Genomic DNA, 25,917 nt, shown 5'->3' with positions numbered 1-25,917 from the left:
AGAACAGCACTGAAGTCATTCTTAAAAAAGGAAGAGGTGTTCGGAGTTTTGCCGACCGGATACGGCAAAAGTTTAATCTATCAACTAGCTCCGCTACCTTCTTCATTGCTCTGGTTGGTTGCAGTGTTATCCTATTGCGTGCAGAGGGAATTTGAAAGACAACCGTTTATCCCGCCTCTCGGATTGAGCCCTGCCAATGGTGAGTTCCCAGACCCAACATCTTGAAGTGGGTTTGGCTTGTCAGGCTACAAAGCTATAGGAGTCTTTTCATAACTTGTTTCTTGAATTAAAACAAAGTCCCCTTTCCAAACAATGTCATTAAACTGCTCAAGAGTCCAATAATCACTTACATAAATAGTAGAGTAGACAAAGAAAATCTAAGTGTGTATGCACATGTCAGGCAGCCAGAAATTGTGAAGTGCTCTGAATTCTTGTTAAAGCACAATTGTTAAGGGTTTATGATTTAGAGTTCCATGTGCAAACCTGTCAGTAAGAAAGGCACAGATGAGGTCTTTGGCATCCTGAGACATCTCTACATCATCTGGGAAGATGAGTGTGTTCTTGTGGTTCATGATCTTCCCATAAGTACCAACCAGGGATTCAGCATAGAAGGGAGTTTCACCTGCGAAAAAATAAGTAGTTTTGTACAAGGATTGATTTTTAGGATGAAAATGTTTAGGTTGCCAAACAGCACAAAAATGAACATGATGTACTCTATATGGTAGGTCACTTACCGACCAGCAACTCATAGATAAAGACTCCTACAGACCACCAGTCGCACTCCCGGCCGTAGTAACCAGCACCATCCTGAGACTGAAGCACCTCGGGGGAAATGTAGTCTGGTGTGCCTACAGCGGTTTCACAGTGCACCATGCCTGTCTGCAAACAGAAATAAACAAGATTTACTGTATGGCGAAATCAAGAATGGAGTTACAGTAGGGGATAAGGCCCAACAAATAAGACATATTCACACAGAAATATGTAATGCAGGTGCCAATGGAAAAATACTATTTTTCATGAAAACTTTTCTTGAATAAAATACTTCTGAAACTTTATCAATACTCCAGATATTCTGAGACAAATGGTGCGATCTCTGCTGAATTGTTCATATGATACTTTCTGTCTCTGGGAGTTTCAGAGAGCTCAAATGTGTGGAGCCACTTGCTGAACCAGCTATTTAGAAATTGCTGTGGTAAAAACCAAAAAAGGTAGAAAAACACTTCCTGACTCCCACCAGAGGCGGGACCGTTGTACCCTAGATTGGTTGTTTAGCACAATAACTCCTGGGGCCTTTTCAAAAACAACCTGATGCAAGAGATTCACTTTGCAATCTGAACACTTGGTGGTGCACTAGGGCACGGAAAAAAAGAGCCACTAGTCTCGAGAAAGAAAAAGTCAATCCACTCTCTATTCAACTGACTATTTTCTTAAAAATTACAGGACTAAAAGCTTCAGAAGTTAAAAAGGTTCATAGTTCCTTAACTTGATCCCCTATCCAGGACCAACGCATTTGAAAACAACGGCACAACAAAATTAACCTACCGAGTCCATCTTCATGCACGTGCCGAAATCTGCCAGCTTGAGGTGTCCGTGTTGGTCCAGCAGCATGTTGTCAGGTTTGACGTCCCGATGGATGAAGCCCATGGAGTGGATGGCGTTCAACGCCAGCACTACTTCAGCTGTGTAGAAGCGAGCCCACTTCTCAGGTATGTCGTAGTTCATGGTGAGCGTGACCAGGTCGCCTCCAGGCATGAATTCCATCACCAAGTAGAGGTGGCGGTCGTCTTGGAAAGCACAGCACAGCTAGGAAATGACAAACTCATATGATTGAAGGCCCAACAAAGGATGTTAAGCCATTACTTTGGAACAGATTTGACTACAAGGTGTGGTTGTGTTAACGCTGGATGATGTGTGTCATAAAACAAACAACAACAGACAGATTATTATCTCCAACATGATGCCAAAATCATGACGCCATGTTATTACTCCAGTGCACAATAAGTAGAGATGGGGGGGAATCCATACATTGTAATAATAGATTGTGATAATTAATTGATCATTTAGGTTATCCTATATGCTTTGCTTATCATTATATATGTTTAATGTTTAACGATGCATTTCAGTTAAATTAGGTGCATTTTCTATGTTCATTTGAGCAAATTATTTCGAAAGTGTTTCCTAAATTACTTATCACACTTTACTTTAAAATATGACATACCTTCTTGCTGTTTATATTGGACATAACAAAGCCAGACTCATTCTACTGGATTTCCTATTTATTGTTCTATCTATATGTGTATATATCATATGTGGTTACACTATTTATATATCATAGCTGCAATCATTTGTATTGTGCATTTTGTGTATTGGTTTTTGTTTATCTTGTGTATATCACAGTTGTAAAAGCTGTAACATTCCTACCCATGTTTTCTGGAGATGCGCTAAACTAGAAGCCTTTCTGGAATTATTGTTTAAATGTTCAATCCTTCCACTATGTTGCATATTATGTGTTTTTCAATAGAATTAAACAGTATGTGCACACCTGGACGACCCAAGAACTGTTGGAAAAGGCCATGATGTGCCTCTCCTCCCAGAAGAAGGCAGAGTCTGACCGCTTGATCATCTCAAACTTGCTGAGCTGCTTCATGGCGTAAACCTTCCGAGAGGCCTTGTGACGGACCTGCAGCAGAGGAGGGAGAGGAAAAAGATGGAGACGTTGGCATGCAGACAGCAATAACTGCGCAAGGTCAATAAGTAAAAGATAGTAAGAATGTAAAAATGACCAAGATAACATGAGAAAAAGAGAGACATATAATTGTAGGCCCACGCCCATAGACAGACATGCTTACACAAGATTTCAAGCACAAACGCACCAAGCATCCCATCCACACCCCCACACCAGAATCCACACTCCCCACCCACACACTGAGCCTGTCCAGACTTGTTTCTACCACAAGATGCTCAGTAGAGACCAGATTCAAGCTTCTGCACAAGAAACAAACATCTGGAAAAACCAGGTGTTTTGAAGGAATTACTGCTTGCCTTAATTACTTTTTTTAAACTTAAAGTTGGCCGTGATGAGAAGAAAGGTGCCAATTACATTGGAAACCACAAAAACAAGTTGCAGATGTTACATATTTTACATTTTGATAGATTCACAGATTGTTGCCCCCTCTAGTGGTTCATGCTTCTGGTATTTTCGTGCCAAAACTGCTATATTCTTCTGCAGCTTCTGGAGAAACTCTCCTATTTAATCTGACTGCACTGCTGCAGCATTAATAATAATAATAATTTGAAAAAATAACACACTTCATTCATCAACTCGGCCAGAAACATCTCACCAGCTTCACTTCTCCGTAGGCTCCTCTCCCGATCAACTTCACTTTTTCAAAGTCGTCAGGCTTCACCTGCAGTTCTCGCAGCTGACTCGCTGCCTTTTCATCTGTGGGATGGACAGATACGTTACCATAGCAACACCACACACAGGTCAAGCTTCAACCATTTAGGTTCAAAGAAACAGGTGAGTAATTAACTGCTGGATCAGAGAGGTCAGTGAGAGTACAAATGTTGTGCAGGGCCAGGAATGTACATCAACTGGCCACGGTGAAAGTTAACTAAAAGTTAGACCAGTCTAAAGTGAATGTCAAACTTTTGTAGGTTTTAGAAGAAGACAAGTTTATTAGTACGGTGGGGTTTTTAGCCACAGGTTGGTCCAATATATTAATTTTAATCTTTGTATATGACCTCAAGTATAAACAAATATAAAGAGCTAAAGATTTCACAAAGAAATTATACAAAAGTGATACATATCTAATTTTCAGTGATATTCTGGTTGTAAAAGTTATCAGGGCAAAATCGCATTTGATTTGAATGCACAAATCAGACTATGGAGGTGCTTATTCATATATTTATATCATATATTATATCTTTTGTGACCTTTTACTGAAACAATGACTGTATACAGCGTCTCCAAAATGTGGCCTGTAGAAGAAGGATAACGATTTTCTTACAAGGTACCAAACGTTCCACTGTACATATAGCTTGCGTGCAATGACAAACGAGCATCATACTCACAACAGACTGCTCTGGTTTGTATTAACCAACGTTATAGGTATTTTTTAAGCTAAGCGAGAATCTTGGCCTTCACCAAACACACTGTAGCTCTTACATCGGTTCAGAAAGGCCTCAATGTTTTTGTTTTTCCGCAGAGCAGGATAGTTCAAATCATGAGCCAGCGCGTTCATGGAATCCTAAAAAGACAGTAAAGACAAATTATTCAATCAACCTTTGAAAACAAATGAATGGACAGGAACACAATCAAAAATATAAAAAAGATATTTAACTTGTAAGTTTACCTCTGGTGTATTAAGAACTGTATCTAATAACAATTTTGCCTCCTACACTAGAAAAACAAATTGGGAGCATTATTGCTTGGGTTTTGTTGAATGATTCACAAACAAATAGAAACACATCAAAATATAGTCATGTTTTAAAGATGAATTAAAGTTTTGTCTACGTATGTTGGCAAAAAAGGAAGACTTTCTTTTTTTTTTTTTACAATTCTCTCGTTAATCTGTCAGGACAAGTCTTGTAATTCTTGACAACCCTGACCTTCTGCTGGCTGATAAAAGAATGATGAAGGAAGGAAGGAAGGAAGGAAGGAAGGAAGGAAGGAAGGAAGAAAGGAAGGAAGGAAGGAAGGAAAGAAAGAATTAGGTTCTTGTGAGCTGTGTGCTCCTAAATGCAACATTACAGGAAGATAAAATGACACTGCTAATGTGCAGCTTAACAAAACAATGACCAGAGGACAAGGGAGTTTGGATCGTAGAGACATAACAAGTTAAAGAACAATAATGAGTCACGAAGATGCTGTTACAGCCCCCGGCCCAAACAACACCCGCTCCATCCAAACAAACACAAACCCTCCCAATGTCTTAACACAGAGGGGCAGTGGCAACATCTATCTATTTGCTATCTATAAATTGCAGGAACGTCTGTCTGTCTGTTATGCGCATATCTCTCGAACAGTTAGTCCGATGGATTTCGAACTTGACAGGTATCTTGCTACGGGCACGAGGAAGTGTGGTGCCAGGTTTAACGTTGTTTGGATTAAAAATGCAATATATATATATATATATATATATATATATATATATATATATATGTGTGTGTAAAAGAAGCACACATTGGCTTTTGCCCTAGCCGCTGGCCACTCCCCGTTTCGCACTGCACACTGACTGAGCAGAGAGCAGGACCAGAGACAGAGAGGGTTGAGCTTTGGCAGCTAAAATGTGAAATACATCTCATCACGACTGTTGTGTGGAATAAGGTTGGCGAAAAAAAGGCGCATCAGATTATTCCTTCACAGCGCTGTGCAATGCGAGAAAATCTCAGAGTTGAACCATGTAGACACAGCACTTTTCATCAGACTCACCCCGGGTTAATTAGGTCTACTGCTAACTAATAACATTACCGTCGCCAAAATACCCCCGCGAATCAAATCCCCTACTTCATTGTTAAGCCACTAAACCTGTATGGAAATGAACATCTCTCTCATCTTTTCACCTTTATTCAACAGGACAGCTAGGTGAGAAAGGGGAGAGAGGGGGGAAGACATGCAGGAAATTGTCACAGGTCGGATTCGTTCTCTGTCAGGTAAATCAAGTCAGTCAGTAGTAGGGTATACAGGGGAGTTGCATATGAAGTGGTTTGGGGGTACTTCGGTAATAGGTACAATTTGGTGTTGATGAGTTCTACAAGCAGCAATACCACAGGCCAAGCAATCGGCCCGTTCCAAACAGGCACATTTTCAACGGGCACTGCACTAGTCAGACTGAAAGCCAGGACCTCAGTAGCGTCATCAGTTCTTAAATCAGCGGTGTTGAGTTTCAGTTTTCAAACTGTCTCTCTGTGAGCCAAATGCATGAGGCTGGCAGGGCAGTTGGGCAGGTGGTAGGACCCTCTGTTCCCCAGAAACAAGGGTCAAGTGGAGTCATGCACTGTGTGTGTGTGTGTGTGTGTGTGTGTGTGTGTGTGGGGGGGGGGGGTGGTTGAGCCACAGTGGTGTCTATCGGTCTGTTTGTTCAGGGATATGTGAGTGGGTGGGCAGGAGGCAGGTGGAACAATTCTGCACCTTTAAATAGAAGCGGTGCGGAGAGATCTCCCCCACCGCAGACGGGTGGAAATAGACCGAAAGGCTCAGAAGCTATTGTGGGACAAACAGCTTATGGGACTGGATTCATGGCTGAGCGCTCGAGGATCTATGATCATTTTACACAGTGTGTGAGTGATTGTGTGTGTGTGTGTGTGTGTGTGTGTGTGTGTGTGTGTGTGTGTGTGTGTGTGTGTGTGTGTGTGTGTGTGTGTGTGTGTGTGTGTGTTGAAACAACCATGGTTACTGCAGTAGAGAAGTAACTCAACAGTGTGCGAGAACTGTTAAACTCTATGTGCATATGCAAATATAATCTAATTTTAGCAGATTCAAATGTGTGTGTAGTCTCTGGGAATGCGGGACTAAAATCTTACATCCTTGTTTCTTAAACTAGTTTTTAAACATAAAGGTTGACCTGGAATAGAAAATAAAAGAACAGTCTGGAAATGTGCAAAGAGTTAGAAACGACATTGTTAACTAGGGTTGGAGTTCAGTATCAAATCTAAATCCTGTATTAAATCTGTCAGTCATGAATTTCAAGTACCAAAACACAGTAAAGTCATATCTACATAAACTTTGCCAGATAGTTAAAAAGGTACCCTGAGGAGTCAGGTTTCCTCATACATCAACCAGAGTTTAAAATTACAACACAAAGAAAGCGGAAGGTGAGGGACATCGGGCAGAAAAGGGTGACATCCGACGGAACTTCCGGCGGCACCGGAGCAACCCCGGAAGTGGAACATTGTGGATATAGACAAGTACAAGAATGATCTGCAGCTTGACACAGGTGGGACAAGGGGGTGACTGTGAATTGCCAGAGTAGGTGAATGCCACTAAGACCAGAGATGGTGCAGTTTATTTCAATTAACGAGGGGTTAACGTCAACGTAAAATTGGATTATACTAGATTTTTTAAATCTCTTGCCCCCTGATTGAGCCGAAGACAGCTGAAGACAGTTCTGGTTTGCTTATCACTTCTGGAATCTGGACAAATCTGAACAGGATCCTGTGTAGGCTTGGTTGTGTGTCCTCAGACACAAACACCTCCCACCTACTCCACAGTGAGCTGATTCTACCTGAGCACAGTCAGCAGCAATGGAGAGGTTCTCAGAATCAAAATGTAAACTGTGTCCTGCCTTTACAGACCAAGTCCCCACCAATCCAAAGGAAAGAAATACACAATACAGAAATATATATCAAAAACAGCTCATCTTCTAAAAAGCTTCACCCAAATCCCTTCTTCCGCAGATTAAAAGAAAAAATGCTTCAAAAAACATCTGCTGCGCAAACACAACAAAAATCATTGTGGACAAACAGGAAATAGTGACGTGAGGTCACGGCAGGATAACTCCAGCTCAATTCCAGGAAGTGACTTCAGCTTCCTGCATGGTAGCTCCCTGTATTACGTAGACCAGTGGCCATAGTTATGTCCACTAAAGAGCTGCTTGGAACCAGACGCAGATGACTGTAGAGATAAAACTGAGAATAATGACTGAGGTTTGGATGGACAGTCGACGTGGGTTTAAACTGACTCATTTCACTTTGTTGTCTGATTATGTCATTGCATGACATTAATTGGGTCTACCCTGGCTTTACACTGGACTTGTGATTCATCAGCACTGAGAATAGACATGGCTTCCTCCAGAAGGAAATATTGCAGTTGGAAGGGTTGTTTTTTGCGGAGACAACCTGCATAGGCAACATCAAATCTCCTTTAGCTGTCATCTACTCAACAGGTTGACATATTGACCTTGCCAATGTACCATAATCATCTGGGTTCTTCCTTGTTTCAAATAGCACCAGGATAACCGGACTAACAACCACGGCTGGTGGTGTTCTGTTAATATCAAAACTCCATGAAGCAGCTTAGTAAAGGGATTTTTCTGAACATTTTATCATCAAATTATTTAATTTGCTGAGCGAAAATGTGACCATGTAGAAAAGCATGTTAATCCAGTCTTTACATTTCCTTAGGTATGTCTGGATTGTCTGAAATGCCTTACCATACTTTAGAATATACAGTGCACAGTGCTGGCTGAATGAAATAGCTGTGCATTGTGCAAACCTACAAAGTAAGGCGGGTTTTGGGCTGTGGCCTGTTGGGAGATACTGTCAAGAACAGAACAAAAGCTACTCCATATCAGCTCAAAAAAAAAGTGCTTTTGTTGTCAGAGGTTAGGGCAGAGAAGCTTAGCAGTGGCAATAGTTTTATCAACTTTCTCAAAGTAGGCGGAGTACATTCTTAAGAGGTCAAAGAGAGGGCTTGTCAATTAGGGGCCACACCAAGATACTAATCACAGACAGACAGTGATGGAGTGGCAAGAAAAGATGAATGAATTAACTACTCAGATTTTAGGGAGGGCACTAATTGGTTCTTTTGTCTATATCCTTGAATGGCAAGTTTCAGTTTAATGCCCAATCTAAAAATATTATCATATTTGATTATTATAAACAAAATGTCCTAACATATTTTCCCATCATAACTGTAAAAAAGAAGATTAAAATGTATTCAACACAGGAAAAGGTGGCAGCACAAAGTTTAGGTGGGGTTTCCCTTTGCTGCATCCCTGATTAAAAGCCAAAGTAATGATAAACAAATGGAAACTGAGGTTTTCACAAGCAGTAATCTTATAAAGAGTACTGTCCATGCTATTTCTTTAGATTGTGCAACTGTTTTTTTTTGTATTTGTTTACTCCAGCTGTGATGCATGTGATCATGGCAGTATGAAAACTTAGAGCACAGCTATGTGTGTGTAACTCATTTGCCTGGCTCTCAGTCTAACTAGTGAGACCTATACCTGTATAAGACCCACACGGTAAATGCGAACTCACCAGTAGGGTTTCCAAGTTTAGTGCCGACTCTGGGTCCCTTATCAGGGACTCCAGCTTCTTCAACCGGGTTTCCAGTCTGCTCTCCGCTCCGAGCATGATGACAGCGCAGTGTATTCAGGCCAAATGACATGAAACAGAAACAATACAAAAAACACCTGTGGGCCTGTCTTTCTGTCGCGGGCGAGAGGCGCACTCCGCTACTGCTTGGCTCAGCTCCTCATGTCAGCTCTTCTGTAAACTGCCGCTTGAGTTGCCGGGTTAATTATTTATCCGATGCCAAAGTACGCTGCCTCACTCTTTTTTCATTAATATCGCACAACAAAGTGGAAACCAAGTGGACTTTTGAGAGCCGAGTGAAGTCGATCCACTTCCAGGTGAGCCCCGTGTGCTCCCAGGTAGGCACAACAAAATCTTATCCGACCACAAAGCGTCGGTTTCCAACCTGTAGGACAGAACACTGTCAAGTTAGAAAGCATGACTTCCGGTTCGAGCTAGCAAACCAAAACTCTCATCGTTACCCCTCAAAATAAATGCTATGGCTTATAATGTTAGCCAATACGGAAGATAGTAAGGATAGTTATAATTATAAATAATATAAATATTGAATGTGATATAGTATGATATGTAATTATGTATTTATAATGAAGAAATACTCATTTAAAATGTGTTCATTTTGTAAATAAATACTTTTTTTATATACTTTTAAATATTGTAAACACATTTACATATAGGCCAATATGCTACAGTTAGGCTTCACATACACGTCTTCTTATGTAAATACAAAAAAATAATAAGATTATTTAAAAAAAAAAACGTTACTAGCTTTTTTCTCTTTTTTGAGAGAAAATGTTCAAGCTAAAAAAATTATATAATTTATATTTAATAAATTAATTAAACAATACTACCAATTATACAATCTCATTGCTAAGCTTGATTGATGCTTTTATTTTGAAGGCAGTATCTCGCATCCGCTTTTGTGCTAAAGTGTAGGTGACTTGACAAACATGAATCCCCTATCGGTTCCCTCTTTTCCTGTGTACTGATAAGTGTTTGAGAACTTCTGTCCAGCAGTTTTGGGCTCTATCTTACCCCTGGAAAGTTGCCCCACGCCGGGATACCATATGGACCCCTAACTACCCCCAATCACTGCTCCCAGCGAGCCCTCACCAAGCCGAAATTCCTGCTCTCTTATCTCATTCATCTGTTTTACCGTCACAGCTCAGGGCCTGGACAAACTTTTAGTATTTTAGGAATGCTGATGCGCTGCCTTGCAGACACGCAGGCACTAAAAATAGAAATTAACAGGGACCGCAGTGTGTTAGCACTCCATATTTACTTCCCAAATTCTGGATTGTTTTATGCGTGTACATGAAGTCAACTAATACAGCCCTACATTCAGATTCTACAGCATGACACAATACCAGTTCTTGGGTAAGAATTATATTTTAAAAAGCACTATAAGGATAAGTACAAACGACATAATAATTGAAGAACTGTTAAAACAGACCACAATTGTATGCTCTTAGAATAACTTTTATTTATTTTACTTTACAAAGAGGCCTCCACCAAAGCTCTCGGTTACTGAATCTATATTCAAATACAGACAACCTGTGAATAATCTATTCAGACATTGGGCTAAATGATTGACAGGGGAGGTCAGAAAGTACCAATGAATTTCAGGCAACAACAGCAACATCATTTGTGACACATTATTTTTTTTGTCCAAACATTTGATTACCACAAATACTGTATCAGGTCAGAAATGGCAATGATTAAAATGTGCAATAAAACCAACAATGGCAGTCTTTAACAATGTATCTTTTTGCCTCTGGCATCAGAGTAGAGGACCACGTGTTGACACCACAGCTATTTAGAGTGATGTCATCACTGACAAAGTCCCCTGACAAGCCGAGGATGACACTAACATAATGGCATGACTTGTGGTGAAGATGTAGGCTGGAATGAGTGGGGAGAAATGTGTCGCTGCTTTAGGGTGCGCACGCACGCACGCACGCACGCACGCACGCACGTAGTTTTGGAATGATGGCAGGGGTGGGTCACATTTAGAGTTATTCTAGGAGTAGGCCATGATGACTGCTCATCCCAGGGGAGTGTTGAACTCTTCATTAAGAGGCTTTGAAGGGCACCCTGGGTCTTCTTGACACTGCTGTAATGGTAGGCAACATTAGGATGGAAAGAGAAAATAATGGCAGCAAGATGTGGAGGAAAGCTATCTACTTGGCATTGGATATCAGTCAGCTGGCACTGAGTGCCGTGTTATGTTCTGTGTACTCATATGGGTTTCAGCAGGCTGCCTATGGACCTCCTGGGGCTTTCTTGTCAACTAAGGGCAGGTGCAAAGTTACAAAAGCAAACACTGCTCTCTAGTGGGGATACAGTATATAAACACTTAAGAGCTTCGGCACACAAAATACAATCATCAAAAAAAAAAAAAAAAAAAAATGAAGAAATAAAGCACTTTTTTGTGAAAATCTACAGATGCATAATCCATAAATTAATATAACATCAAATAGTATCTGTGTAGAGTTCAACAAGAAAAACTGAATTTTTACAATGGGACAAGTGTTGACAAAGCCTTGAAGTGATCTCTCTGAATCAAATTTCATCAGGTATCACCAACAGCGGAAACTGTAATACTGATCGCTGCATACTACAGCATTGGACGGCTGAGTATAACACCACATTTGGTAATATTACCAGCCTGATTTTTTAGAATCAGAATTAAAAAAAATCGGAATCAGGATCAGTTAAACTGTCATGTGCCATGAATTTTAAAGCAAACATGCAGGGCACTTGGTGCTACAAGTGATTCAAATCAAAGCTTTGGCAGATCAGGTGAAAGGTGAGGGACCAGCGTCATCAGGAGGACTTACTGTAAGTATTCACAAACCATCTCAGCTACTGTATATCAGTAGGTGCCCACTCACATTTTCTAGTTTTACTTTGTTTTAGAGGAAGCAGAGTGAGCATCCTTTTCCCTCATGGTGTCATCTGTCTTGACAGCACAGCCAGGCTCTTTCCACACAATGTGTAAACTGCCCAATGATGAAGTCTTAATCTGAGGAATCAAGCCTCAGAACTACTGTGTTACTGTGTGCCATATTTAGATTGGGCGGTGATCTGGAGGGGAGAAGGGTATACTATATTCCTGGCTGCCAGTCAGAAAAAGAAAAAAAAAGCTCCTGAAGTCTGAGCCCCCGTCGGCCAGGTAACCCAAAACCTGGAGTGGGGAGTCAGCGTGGGATATGGGGAGAGGAACAATGTGGCTCTTTGTGCAAGCCGGGCAGGGAAAACAAACCGTTTCCCCTGGAAAGAGATCATGTTCAGGCTCCATCTGAGAAGACCACACAAGGCTGATCAGAGCCCTGTCTGCTGTTTGGAGCAAGGAGAGGAGGAGGAGGAGGAGTGCATCTGGGCAGCCACACCAACACATACACACAGACACACTTTAGGGCAATGTCAGACAGGGAGAAGATCTGAGATGCTCCATATCAAGCGCTCACTGAACACAACATAACACACTAGCCAGCCATACTCTTTGGTCCGAGACAAAATGTGTGACTGTGTTGTGTTCTTCCCACACATTGACTGGTGATAGTATGGCCATCTGGACTCCTTCCTGGGTTGGCACCCTGCTGGTCTACAGGCAGAGCAACACTCTGGTGGGCTGACAGGCTGGAGGGTGTTAGCACTGGCGTTATCCACAAGAGGGCGTGGCACTGAATCTGGCACCGCCATTCAGTGTTAAACAGGGAGTCTGTTCATTAGGTGGAGAGAGAGGGCGAGCAAAAAAAAAATAATAGAAAGGAGAGTGAGAAATTGTGGTGAGATATTATAGATTCTAGGCTAATTCTAATTTCCATGTCTAGGATATCTTATATCAACCCCTCTTGCTCTGGTTACTCATTCCTTAATCCACCTATTCCACATGAACGCTGAGAATGAGGCTTTTAGTCGTGTCAACACTCAGATAACTGTCGCACAGGGCACAATCAAACCAAGAACATCTGGCCTCTTTCTCTCTCACACACTGAAACAGACTTTCATTCAAACACACACATATTAAACGTAAACAGACACACACACTCTCATGTAAGGGCCAAACCAGTGTTCCGTACTCCCTCTGTCCCATTGCGTTTCAGTTTCAAACGCTCAGCAAATACCCATGTGGTGGGATCGGATTACACGGGGCTATAAAATATCCCAAATAAAGGCAAGGAAAACTGAGACGAAAAAACAGGCTGTTTCCTGAGGTAAAGTCCTTCACTTGGCTGCTGATTCTGTCAGAGTGAGAGATTTTTTAAAGACTTTTAGCAGTAGAGACAATGGAACAGGACAGCACGGAGGTGGCGGGCTAAAGTCATTCGCATACAGCAGCCAGCTCCATTTACACACAACGCTGAGCCATAAATCCATCTGCACGACACAAGCAGCATGCTGTGATTTCATATGTAATGGTTACTAAGGGGACCGACAAACCACAACAAATCACAAAAAGAGTAACGGTGGGAACTTATTTAGTGAAAGGGAATCTTGAAACAGCTGGGGTATAAGATAAAGGTTTATGTTGTGCATTCTCTGTCAACAGTCATCATTTTTAAACAGAACTATGACGCTGACCCATGGCCTTTGGAGAGGAAAATGGAGAGAAAAGCAGGGCCAGTTGAAATTTAAACCAACTCTGTAATATCAGCAGCTCATCTCAGGACATACAGTAAAATGGTAACATGAATCTTGCTATGGCGAGATACCAGCGGGTGAGAACGACGGGTGGTGTTACAGCCATTTGGATTACCAATCAGGCAAGTGAAATCAAGAGGCCCTTTGATTGGTCCAAAGTAAGGAGGATTTTCTGCAGCACTCTAACAACATCTGGTTGGAAGGGGACAGCGGTGGTGAGTGAAGAGAAGGAAAAGGATTGAAAGGGGAGAGTAGAGGAGAGTGCTAAACTCATACATGGGAGAGAGACGAGCCGAAGCCAGAACAGGGTGTCATTATGACATGCGTAATCGAAACGCTCTGGTTCTGCCCCTGTGTTTTCTAGTGAAGCCCCAGAGCTCTATCACAGCTGAGGGCTGGCTCTCATATTCAGAGCGCCTTATAGTCTGCCTGACAATCACCTCTGTCTCTACAGTGACCTCAGAAACATGTCTGCACTGCCTCACCGTTCATACTGCAAGAAGCAAGAGTTTGACTTTGGGGTCACACTTAACCAACCTCTCTTGATCTGTCTCTCTATCTGGGTGTCAGGTTGGACAGACCATCTCATAACCTCAATGTCAAGGTTTGATTTAGCATGAGACATCTGTGCTTCACTTCTACCTTCTCATACATTGCAATCTGCTCTGGATAAAAGCATCAGCTAATTGGTAAACACGTAGAAATCTCTCCCTCCCTCTTAAACAGACACATACTCTATGCATATCTTGGCAAATCTGAGCCTACAAAACAGGCTGCCATGCAAACAAAGCATTGTGACTGTCAGATTGTGGTGAAGTGATTACCTTTCAAAGTGACTCTCACTGCCTGTGCCCTCCACCTCCTTCCCCTGTTGTAACCTTAGAGCCCAGAGGAGTGCCATGTTACTGGGATTCTCTCTCTTTGGCGCCATGCTGTTTAGTGACCACGCGCATACTGAGAGACCTGTGATTAAGCTTGCCCTGTGTGTGTGTGTGTGTGTGTGTGTGTGTGTGTGTTTGTGGACATTTTCCAATCCATGCCATGCAAATGCCATTTCCAATGAAATGGCATTTAAACATAATTTCTGGTTTTTAATTTAACCTACACAGAATACCATGTTGGTGGAATTTGCCACACAGAACAATGCAATTAAATGTACCTGAATATCTCTGAAATGCAGTAAATCCCACCCATGGGCTGCTTGGGGTATATCAGATAGAACAGCTAGTGAAAGCAATGCTGTCTATACTTTGCCTTGTAATATAATCTCTCACCTCCATCCTCTACTTATTCTGATCACGGATTCGTAGGCATCGCCTCTTTAGAGCTGGCTCCATGTCACCAGCACTGGGCATGTTAGCAGGGCTCCGCAGGCTACCCTTGTCCCTGAGTTTGGGCAAGAGCAGCGGGGTGGTGGTCCCCCCTGTCTTTGGCGCTGTGGGCAGGGCATAGGCATGGTCCTCATCAGGAACATGGGGGTCCTCTCCTACCTCCCCGATTACTGCTAAGGGCTCTTCTGACTGACCGACTGGGCCCTCAACCCGCACTGTGCCATCAACAGAGCACTTGTTTTCTTTGATGGCCTCGAGCTCACTGAGCACAGGGTCAGGGGGTGGTGCTGGTACTCTCTGGGGTAGGGAGGAGTCAGGACTGGCAGGTATGGATGAGGAGGACATCCCATTTGGACTGTGGTCCTGAGATTTCAGGGCAGGGGATGTGGCATCATATGGATGGCTGCTCCCTGTGGGGCTGGGTGGGGTGTGTGAAGGTGGAGTGTGGGAGTCCTGGCGATGGTAGACAGTGTCATGTAAAGGGGACTGTAGTAGAGGAGGGGTGGGTCTGATGATGTCATGGAGCCCTGATCTGGTACCCTGCCCAGTTCCTGACTCTCCCAGCCCTGATAGGTCCATCACTCCATTGGCACTGGGTTTCACTTGGGTCCTTTGGAAAACCCTTTGGATGACTTGTCGCTCTGACTGTTGCTGCTTATAGTCTGTCAGCCCCTCTGACCCTGAGGCTGAGCAGGGGGATTCACTGTACTGTGCTCTGGGGGAGGATGCTCCACTGTGGGGTGTGGATGTTGGGGATGGGAATGGCTTCTCTGATTTAACCCAATCTGTGTTGGGGACACTTAGTGAGGGGAGACCTTGAGTCAAGGTTCCACCCAATTTGTTGGCAACCAATCTGCTGTCCCCTTCAGGGATCCCTTGAGGTGGCGGCCCAGTAGCCCTGGATCTACCCCTGTCTACCCCCTCTGGCACAGACTGGATAACACCACTGTGACTTGGAGTTTCTACGGTTGCCTTAGAAGGGACTGGAATGAGGATGGGAATGGGTATGGGGACAGGTAGGGGAACAATAATGGGATAAGGCACCAGGATAGTAGGATGGGGCAGAAGAGGGCTAAAGGTCGGAATACCATAGTTCATCATGGGAGGCATTGGGACAGGACCTCTTGGCATCATGTTCAGAGGAGGGGAGTGCAAGCCAGGAAAGTAGGCTCCTGGAAAGGGATGCATCAGTCCAGGGGGATTCATGGAAGAGTTTGGGTGCTGCAGGTGAGGAGAGTGGGGGGGTCTGTGGATAGGGCTTGAAGGAGGGCCTGGGTGTCTGGGGGGGTTGGTAAGGGGGCTTTTCAGGCCCTGAGCATGAAGAGGAGGCCTGATGAAGGTCATTGGGATGTGAGGTACCGGCTGATGTTCCAGAGGAGGACGAGGATGAGGTGGAGGGTGAAGGGGAGCAGGGTGGGGTGACATAGCTGGGGGAGGAGGCTGGATGGGTCTCTCCAGGTTCCTCATCCCAGATACAGGGATCTTGGAATTAGAAGAGGATGCCTCTGAGGGGGACATGGAGGTGGATTCTGCTGATCCATGGATTGGCGTAGGCCCTCTAGGGGAAACGTTTCTGTGACGAGCTTCTCCTGCACTGCTGCTGCTGCTCCAAGACTCAGGAGTGAGTAGCTTTTGGCCGGCCACAACGGTCTCCGTCTTCCCCTCCTGGCTGGTTCTGCTTGGGCTGGAGCTGGTGAGAGCTGCACGGGCTTCTCGGTAGAAAACATCCATCTTGTACTGATTCAGACACTTGGTGCTGCAGAACTGGAGTCGTTCCTCGCCAGACCCAAAGTCCAGGTATTCTTTAGTGTGACGGACATGCTTGCACCAATCACATACCTGTGGCACAGGGGAGAGAGACTGTGGAGGGTCATTGAAGTGACAGATCTTACCTACAAGCTTTGTAAAAATATAGAGTAATGGGAGAAAGAAGAATGCAAAAGCTACATGTGTATAAAACTGTTTATAAGTTGTAAATTCTTCTAATTTTATAACATATTCATAATAATACTTTACACTGGAAAACAAAAGATACATTGATAGTGTCCTCTTACTCTGACATTGCTGTTTATCTTTAACAACAGTCTAGGCGAGTCCTCTGTATGGGGGTGCTGAGGGGATCTCTCACCGTGGAGGTCTTCATCTCTGGCCTGACAGGGTAAAACCACAGTGTGACACACATGATATGAACCACTCTAACGCAGTTTGTCAGACTTGAGTTCAACCTACTTTTGATTGATCATTTCTCAAATCCATGATGATGTAACTGCAGCTGCTTAAAATCACAATGCTACACTGGAATAATTCTGTGGTCATTAAACCAAATTTGAGCTTCTACATAACAAGTGCAGAAAATAGCTTCGAATAAAATCGCAATGTCATCAAGGTTAGAAGAAGTTTGAACTTCATGCAAGGCATTCGCAGGGAAATCACTGTGTTGTGAAACAGATACAATTCGACAACCGAGTAGGGAGCTAAGGCAGGTGATGTATTGTCATATTATTAATGGCCTTGCCAGTTTTAATATAGGAAATTCCTCTTGATTCATGTAAGCTGATCCGCTGCTGATCTGAGTGCTCCCCCATCTCTGTAACCCATTGAGTCGTGTTGAGTTACGAAACATGAGGCAGCTGAAGGTAAGGTATGCACAGAAAGTGGACACCTCACCCCAGGCCTCCTGGCCTTCCTCTCAGACAAGCAGTGACAAGCCAACGGCAATACTTTCCTCCCCGCCTCCGAAAAACTAGAGGGCTTGTTGCACACAGAGTCTGTTCAGCCCTCCTTTTTGTCTCTGTTGTCGAGTGAATAAACCTGCCACAGTATAAACAACAGTGAGGGTGAAAGGGGATATAGCTGCTTGTCACACCGCACCTCTAAAAAGGGTATATCCATGTCATAATGGTAGGTGAAAAATCACGGCAATGTGCATCAGAGCGGTTCTTCATAGTTGTAGCTTTCCTGTCCTCCAGAGCAAAGCCACTTAATGGCCGGCCCCTTCTCCATTAACGTGAAACTGATACTAAGTGTCCTCTACAAACTTTGACCTCCCTGCCACCATTCCTATACTGGGTCCTCCATAATAACTAGAAAGTGTGTTCTCAGCGATCCTCCCTTTTAAAACTCCTGTAAATGAATCAGTTATGACCTCACAAGATCAGGAGTATCTGTGTCTGAAGGTCTGTTTACCTGCCATTTGATGCTTAGATCTCCTTTGTATGAAGAGTGACCCAGCTGGCACAAACTCTGTCCATATGAAGTACTTGTATGTGTGAGTGAATGTGCATTTCTGTGTGAGAATCTACTGAACTCAACATTCAAAAATATAAAGACAAATCCACAGATCATCCCCATATAGATATCCTGATTGGTGATTTCACAAAAAGGGTACAAGCCACACCTAGCCACACTGCCGACAGTGATGCTTACATGTATTGTATAAATGTTTTAGTTTACCACTAACCTTATTGCGTTTGAAGTAGGCCCGTCTGCAAGCGGCAAAGCACTTCTCACTGCAGAAGCTCTTGAGTTCTGAACCCATACATAGAGAGTAGCGTTTTACCCCTTCTTTCTGGCACCAAACACACACTATCTGCACATTCTGTACATCTTCCACTGCAGGGGAAAAGCAAAAAAAAGTTTGAGGTCAATTAATGAGTGCAATTTGCTAACGTTTTACTACCCAGTTTCAAAGAGGTGTGTGTGGCTGTTTAGAAGTGTCAGCTTATAGAGGATTTCAAGAGCCATATTTCAAGTGTTTACCTCTCAATATCTGTGAACAGCTAAAGCTAAGTACTGTGTAACTATTTAATCTCACCAGAACTCAAGAGACATGAGTCAATTGTGCTCTTTTTGACCAGGAACTGATCCTTTAGCTAATTATCTGATCAAGTATATGTATGTTTGAATAATGTCAGTAGGTTAGATAATCATAGGATCTTGGCACACAGGGCCTCCTAAACTTCAGGTGGAAATTATTAATTTATGAATTAATTTAAGAAGTCTATCCAATCCAATCCAATCCACCTTTATTTATAAAGCACTTTAAAAACAAAATAGTTGACCAAAGTAGTAGTGACACAATAGAACAATAAAATAGCAATACAAAAGAATTCTAAAAAGAAAAACAGCCTCAAAAATCATCCCTCAAACTGAGTTAAAAGCCAAAGAAAATAAATGAGTTTTAAGACGAGATTTAAAAACGGGAAGAGACTCGGTCAATCTGAGAGTCTCGGAGCTGCCACCGCAAACGCACGATCACCCCTGGATTTACGTTTGGTCTTAGGGATGACCAGTAGTGCCTGGTCCGCTGACCGGAGCAAACGAGAGGGGATATAGGGTACAATCAAATCGGACAAATACTTGGGGGCCAAATCATGCAGACATTTGAAAACAAATAAAAGAATTTTAAAATCTGTGCGAAAATGCACAGGAAGCCAGTGGAGAGATTGGAGGATAGGTGTGATATGATCAAATTTTCGAGTTCCAGTTAAAAGACGAGCAGCTGCATTTTGAACCAATTGTAATCGTGCCATATTAGATTTGCTAATGCCAGTGTAGAGTGCTTTGCAATAATCTAAACGAGTAGTAATAAAGGCATGAATTAAAATTTCAAAATCATGTCGCGATAGAACCGGTTTCACTTTAGCCAGTTGCCTAAGCTGGAAAAAGCTTGTCTTCACCACTGCACCAATCTGAGCATCGAGTTTTAAGCGACCATCCAGCTTGACTCCCAGGTTTGTAACCACAGGGCTAATATCTGTAGTTAACCAACCCAAGTCAACAGGTGTCATAGCTGCTGAGTCACTAGGAGCAAATAACACAAGCTCAGTCTTGCTCTCATTGAAATACACAAAATTCATTAACATCCAAGCTTTCACTTCGGTCAGACACTCCAAGAGAGCTTTTGACTGTCCTAGTGGTACATAAATTTGGCAGTCGTCAGCATAAAAATGAAACGAAACATTGTGATTTCTAAGAATTGACCCAAGAGGCAAAAGATACAATGAAAAAAGTAGCGGCCCAAGGATAGACCCTTGAGGAACTCCACACGACAGGGGAGCCGTAGAGGACACATCATCACCAACCTGGACTGAAAAACTTCTGCCCTCCAAATAGGACATAATCCAGGCTAAGGCCAACCCCTTAATGCCCACACAGCTCTCCAACCGGAACAATAAAATATGGTGATCGACTGTATCGAAAGCAGCCGTGAGATCCAATAACAGCAGAACAATAGTATCACCAGAGTCTGAAGCCATAAAAATGTCATTAAAAACCCTCAACAGAGCTGTCTCAGTACTGTGGGCTGACTTAAACCCAGACTGGAAAACTTCAGTTATAGAATTATCAGTCAAAAATTTGCTCAGTTGCAAATAAACAACTTTCTCCATAATTTTGGAGAGCAAAGGTTGTTTGGAGATAGGCCGATAATTTCAGAATTGAAGCTGGTCCAGGCCAGGTTTAAGGTCTAAGGTTATTTCTTATTATCTGCACCACTGCTTTGTGCGGTCCATAGGTTTGAATTGATTTTGACTCTGTACTTTGGCACATTGTAATGAAACAATGACTGATGTTTAAGAGTTGACTTTTATTTTATGTCTGAAGGTGGTTTAATCAACATTGAGTGTACAGTGTACAGTGATTATTTGCGCATGTGTGAATCTGGAGCATTGCTACAAGATAAAATCACTTAATGTGTTGTCTGGTAGCCGACTACCTGCTGATGGCTTTATCAGGGGGACAATGACAGGGGCACTTGTGTGCTCCTTGGGGGTGGTCAGGGTTGAACTTGTTGAGGAAGAGGATGATGAAGAGGAGGGAACACTGGACACTCTCTCTCCACTCTTCATGGCGAGGACTGAGTGACTGACTTTGGTGTCCAGGCTCTTGGATTTTGGCAATGAGTTCTCTGAAAGACATAAACATATTATAATACTAGGGATTTTTCATGTAATACAATAGCATAAATCCACAGTATGGCTTACATGATACTGTAATAACTTTTGCGCCCATAACAATGCCCTACACTGATTTTTAGTTCAGTCGTGTTGAGAAACAATAGATGTATTTGAACGAAGGAAACCTGAGAAGTTGCAACTACAGGAGAGTATGTCTAGCAAATTTGAACAGTGACTCAATGTCTACACTGAAACCTGCACAACCTGTTAGTGTAAATTCAAATAGACTCTGTTCTAACAGTGCACTGTCAACATCTGCCCTCACCTTTTAGCACAGACACATGGTGACGCCTCTCTCTGTAGTTTCGGATCTCGTTGGCCTCTGAGTCTCTGAGGTCTACCTTGTCGTAGCCGTACCATCCCAGAAGCTCGTTCATTGTGCTTTCTGCAAACGTCTGTATGAGAAAAAGAAATCACCGATTAACGTTCAATGCAAAGGGATAGTGTAATTGAGTTGTAGCCTGCCTGCAAATGGGAAATTGTGACCGTACATCTTAGGGTTGTTAGTGGAACTTTTTATCCTATGTTAAACATAATCAGACCTGCCTACTCCGAATCAATGCAAGGGATTCTTTCTCAGCTCCAGCCCAGTTGGGGAAATGAATATGGGCACAGTGGAGTACAGTATGACGCTTTTTCCATGATGTATTCAAGTTGTTTACTCTTACTAAATCTGAGATGGAAAGGTTTAAAACCTAACACCAGTGTGAAATCTATGAATCATCCTTTGTTTATCTCTTTTAATTGGAAAAAAAGAGGGAGAAAAGAAAACTGTTCCCCACAGATGGGATGTGTGGTCCCATTTTTTTTATTACGACCAGATGAAAAAAAAAAAAAAAAAAAACACAAAGGTCTCTCTCTTTATCCACCCACCTCTCTCTGTGGCTTTGGGAGAACCGGATTGGAGGAGAAACCTGATCTGGAACGGGCAGAAATCAGAGCAGGACACCCTACACCACAGCGAGGTCCCACGCTTCTCGGAAATGCCCCACTCCTCTCCCTTCTTCTCTCTCCAGTGTCCACCACTCTCTCTCTCTCTCTCTCTCTCTCTCTCTTTCTCCAGCTTTCCCTGTCCCTCCCCTTACCTCTTTTTCTCTCCTCTGCCTCCCCCCTCACCTCCCATCTTCACCATCCTCTCCTCCACCCTTCCACCCCAGCACCTTCCAGCCCTGACACCCGACACAGCGCTGCCTCTCAGGTTTCACCCTTTTCCAGCACAGCCAGTCTGCTGTGGTGGTGTTGTAGTGCTGTAGTACTGACTGCACATTCTTTCCCCTGCTTTCCTCACTCCGACCTCTGCTCTGCTCTAGGGCCTCAGAGAAATGGATCTCTCCCTTGCTTGCTCACTTTCTGCTGTGTGTGTGTGTCTGGGAGAGTGTGTGGGTGAGTGCAAGCAGTGGTATCATATCCAGCTAAATATGCCTAACGATGATTAAAGTTAAGTATCCGGTGTCTGGTGCTGCGCTCGGGTCTGACGTGGAGGGAGTAGGTTCGAATGTGGTGTTGAAACAGATGTATTACAGAGACAACACTAGACTGGACCTCAGCTGAGCTAGAAATCAGTTTGCCTGCCTTCCTGTCTGTCTTTTTATTTCTCATCCTTTCCAGCCATTTTGTCATCTGACTTATTTTAAAAGCTGCACATCTCTATGCCTTCACAATTTACGTCTATGTGATGTTTTTTCTCCTGTATGCATACAGCTCAGTGTCATTTACTCTCTCTGTTTTCTTGTTAACGAAAGACGGGCAACTTTTTTTTTTTCACCCACCCCTCCACTTCCCACAATGTTGTTTTTGTTTCTTTTTGGCAGTTCAGACAAACATCTGCTTTGTGAGAGTGACAAGCCATATCCCAAACCACAGAAAGAGTTGCAGCCAAAGGCAACAAACCGGGGCCGACCCTGAGATTCAGCCCAGGCAGGCTCACATCAAGCGGGGATAGCATTTCACATGTTTTGATTAAAATTAGTTAAGTTGTAACACTACACCTCCCCTGGATATCAAACGCTACAATCCAAACCACTTACACAAAAAGAGCACATTTCCTCTCTCACGAAAGGCCAGAATCTCCTCCCCCCTAAAAAAACTTGCTTGTCTTTTTAGATTTCGGAGCTCCTGCTTGAAGGAGCTTCAGATATCCCTTACCCCCACAGTCAACACTCTCAAATAGCCAGTGTCCAAACCCAAACAAAGCAGACAATCCATGGATTATTAGACTCCATGCTGTAATAGGCTTATAATGGTGGGATGGAATCATGTCTGTTACTGTGATTTAACTGTGACTGTCCTTTAAAGCAAGCAGCAGAGGGGAGATTATTAAGGACATGCCCTAATGAGCATTATCTCTGAATAGGAACTTTATGTTGGCGTGATATTTACATCCTTTAAACTTGTGTGATAATGCTTAAGTGTTTTCCCCAGTGTAAGGCTGAGGTAGGCTATTTAAAGGCTATAAATGCCCTCTCTCCTTTGGAAGGCATGAGGGCAAGTCTCTGTGGTACAGCAAGTGTGCGCACCGCAAAAGCGGGGAAGAAGTGACGCACATCTGGATCTCCGCTGGACATTATGGTGTGCACGTCCGGCCACAGCTGGCCTGACATGGCGTCCCTATAGGCAACGGCCAACGTACTCTTATTCACTGCGAAACATCTATAATTAAAACGTCCTGAATCTCTCTGTGTGTGACATTTTGAGTTTATGTTTAGAAGATATGTTTATTGTGATTAATGTTTTATCCTCACAGGAGTGCAGACTTTGAAGATCCCAGTTATTTATTTCTAAATTTAAAACTAAAGTGTCTTCATGAAGGATGAGTGTTTAAATAAAAGACACAATGAGCGCATTCACTGAAAACAAACACAGTACGTCTGATTATTTCCAGCACTGATCTGTGCGCAGTTGACTCTCTCTCTCTGCCCTGAATAGGAAGACGTTGTGCGCGTACAAAAGTTATCACTCGGTCAATAACACGTCTTGTTTCATAAAAACTAATCTAGTAGTGGCACACAAATTTACTCTCACCTTCATCTCCTGGTTGATCTCCCTCTTCACAGGGTGCGCAGGTTTCCTGCTGCGTTTATTTTCCGGTGGTCTCCCTTTCTCCATCTCTGGCATAGTCCTGGTCCGGCTGGATCCGATCCGGATCAGTATTGGTATCAGCTGGAGGCTTTTTAGCGGAGTAGCTTAGAGTGAATGCTGTCACTCCCGGTGACAGCGACTGTCATTCCCGGACGCCTGAGTCCCTCATCTGGGGCTTCACACCATTCGAGTCCACTGAACATGCGTGCGCTCCGGGCTGGAGGCTCCGCCGCTGAACAAAACTCTCTCTTCTCAAACACTGTCAAGTATCTGCAGGTAAAAACAAAATAAGGCTTCCGGTTTGGACTTTCGTAGTAAATGCTTAATTAAAGGAACGTTTTTAAAATGCAAATGTTCAACCAAGATTTATAATCAACATGTTAATTATGGAACTTTAGAATTGATGTGAGTTGAAACTAAATTAAAATGCTTCAAGTATTTATGGCCAACATGTATCAAAACTTCAGTAGCCTAACAAAAAATGTGTTGATGTGAGCCATTTTTTTATGTTAAATAACAATCCCAATCAAAGTACAATTGAATTTAACAGCACTGTATGTTGGCACAAACCAGAGTAAAACTAGCCAAAGGTATCTGATGAAAACTAAACTGAATTCACTGATTTTTATGTTATTTGAATGTTGCCGCATTTGTAATGTTCAAACACGCACTAGGCCTACAAATAAATGCTGCACCATTTTTTTTAGTAGGCTATTAGACTGTAAGTTCATGGGCCTATTATAGTTCATATTGTAAGCATCACATCTTCACGTTTTGCACATCTTCGAAATAAAAGGGGGTATCGCTCCAGAAGTTTGATGCTCTGTGACGTCTTTTGACGCAATCCGTTTTCCGCTTTTATTATGAAAACAGTCGCCTTGCTTCCGGTCTGATTCGTGCACTTTCTGTGTAACTTGACGTTGCCCTCTCCGGATTGGGAAGGGAGGGCCCTGTGATTTGATGTAACCCAATACCTGGCGCCCACCCCTCCCAAATCTCAACAGATACATTTCATAAGGAATGCAAAGACTGTGTTTTATCTGAGGGGACACAGTACAAACACGGTCTGTATACTCGTCTTAAAATAAAGAGATGAAAAGAACGATGTGAGTTAAATGATAGCATGATAGAATGTATGTGGCTTTCTCAAATGACATCTGTTTGATCAGTGTCTGTGTGTGACATTGGTTAATTATTCGTGATGGTAAAGGCCAGATCATATTGTAATATAATATATGAAAAGATGGAGAGGATAGAGTTGCATTCAGCAACATAAACAAACATCAATGTTATTTCCGTTTTTTTTGAGAGCTTTATTTTATTTTACCACTATTTTACTATCTACTGCTAGCCTATAGGCAAGTTCTTTTTATTCCGAACGTCCCGATTTTAACCAACATCAGGTTAATAGGCCTACTCCTACTTATTGTGATGCATTTAGGTCATGTCATTACCAAATATGTAGGCAAACTGGGCTCTAGCCTATTGCATACTAAATGCATTGCAGAACTTTCACTTGGTCACTATAAACCCCATGCAGAGAGACAGACAGACGGGACGTGAGGGCTGTTCCAGAGCCCCTCTCCTCCCTGTTTCCAGCCGCCCTTGGTCTGCACTGGTTGGTTGGAGGAATCCAGGGTCCACGGCTCATGTAAACAGAAACCTGATCCAGTGCACAGGGCTAGTGTTTCGCCCCCTCGTACACCCGCTGATGATACCCGATCCGGCCCGGCTTTGGGAACAGGGCTTATCTGATGCCTCACAAAAGGCCCCTCTCTCCGGCTCTCCATAACAGCGCACATCTGGTGCCTCTGCAGGGAGCGCTGTCCCTTTAGCTTCCTTTGGGGGGGTGAAGGCGGGGATAAGAC

The 25,917-nt window shown here is 43.1% G+C and overlaps 2 protein-coding genes across 7 annotated transcripts in view; both read right to left on the bottom strand.

The window, feature by feature from the left end:
- The window catches only part of LOC114572998 (rho-associated protein kinase 2), a 33,264-nt gene extending 23,782 nt beyond the window's left edge, over positions 1-9,482 (bottom strand). For all 5 annotated transcript variants that reach the window (XM_028604852.1, XM_028604851.1, XM_028604855.1 and 2 more), the window contains exons 1-7: positions 8,983-9,482; positions 4,169-4,250; positions 3,342-3,442; positions 2,543-2,680; positions 1,543-1,803; positions 735-879; positions 484-622 (exon numbers count right to left, since the gene is read on the bottom strand). In XM_028604852.1, coding sequence (XP_028460653.1) covers positions 484-622; positions 735-879; positions 1,543-1,803; positions 2,543-2,680; positions 3,342-3,442; positions 4,169-4,250; positions 8,983-9,078 — 962 coding nt within the window. In that variant the 5' untranslated portion in view covers positions 9,079-9,482. The remainder of the gene's footprint in view (positions 1-483; positions 623-734; positions 880-1,542; positions 1,804-2,542; positions 2,681-3,341; positions 3,443-4,168; positions 4,251-8,982) is intronic.
- Positions 9,483-10,497: 1,015 nt separating this feature from the next.
- On the bottom strand, positions 10,498-24,286 carry LOC114573393 (sine oculis-binding protein homolog). Of its 2 annotated transcripts, none has more exons than XM_028605575.1 (7): positions 23,993-24,286; positions 21,237-21,366; positions 20,731-20,922; positions 18,475-18,626; positions 17,069-17,164; positions 14,958-16,874; positions 10,498-12,760 (listed from the first exon to the last, which is right to left on the bottom strand). In XM_028605575.1, the coding sequence occupies exons 1-6, from the start codon at positions 24,083-24,085 to the stop codon at positions 14,967-14,969; spliced, it is 2,571 nt and encodes an 856-aa protein (XP_028461376.1). In that variant the 5' UTR covers positions 24,086-24,286; the 3' UTR covers positions 10,498-12,760; positions 14,958-14,966. The 2 variants fall into 2 exon arrangements, with proteins under 2 accessions (XP_028461376.1, XP_028461377.1); XM_028605576.1 differs by having other exon boundaries at positions 14,958-16,853.
- Between the last annotated feature and the right edge of the window lie 1,631 nt (positions 24,287-25,917).

Source organism: Perca flavescens, chromosome 18 (genome assembly GCF_004354835.1).
Source record: "Perca flavescens isolate YP-PL-M2 chromosome 18, PFLA_1.0, whole genome shotgun sequence".
NCBI lineage: Eukaryota > Metazoa > Chordata > Actinopteri > Perciformes > Percidae > Perca > Perca flavescens.
This window is presented reverse-complemented; position numbering and strand designations above follow the sequence as displayed.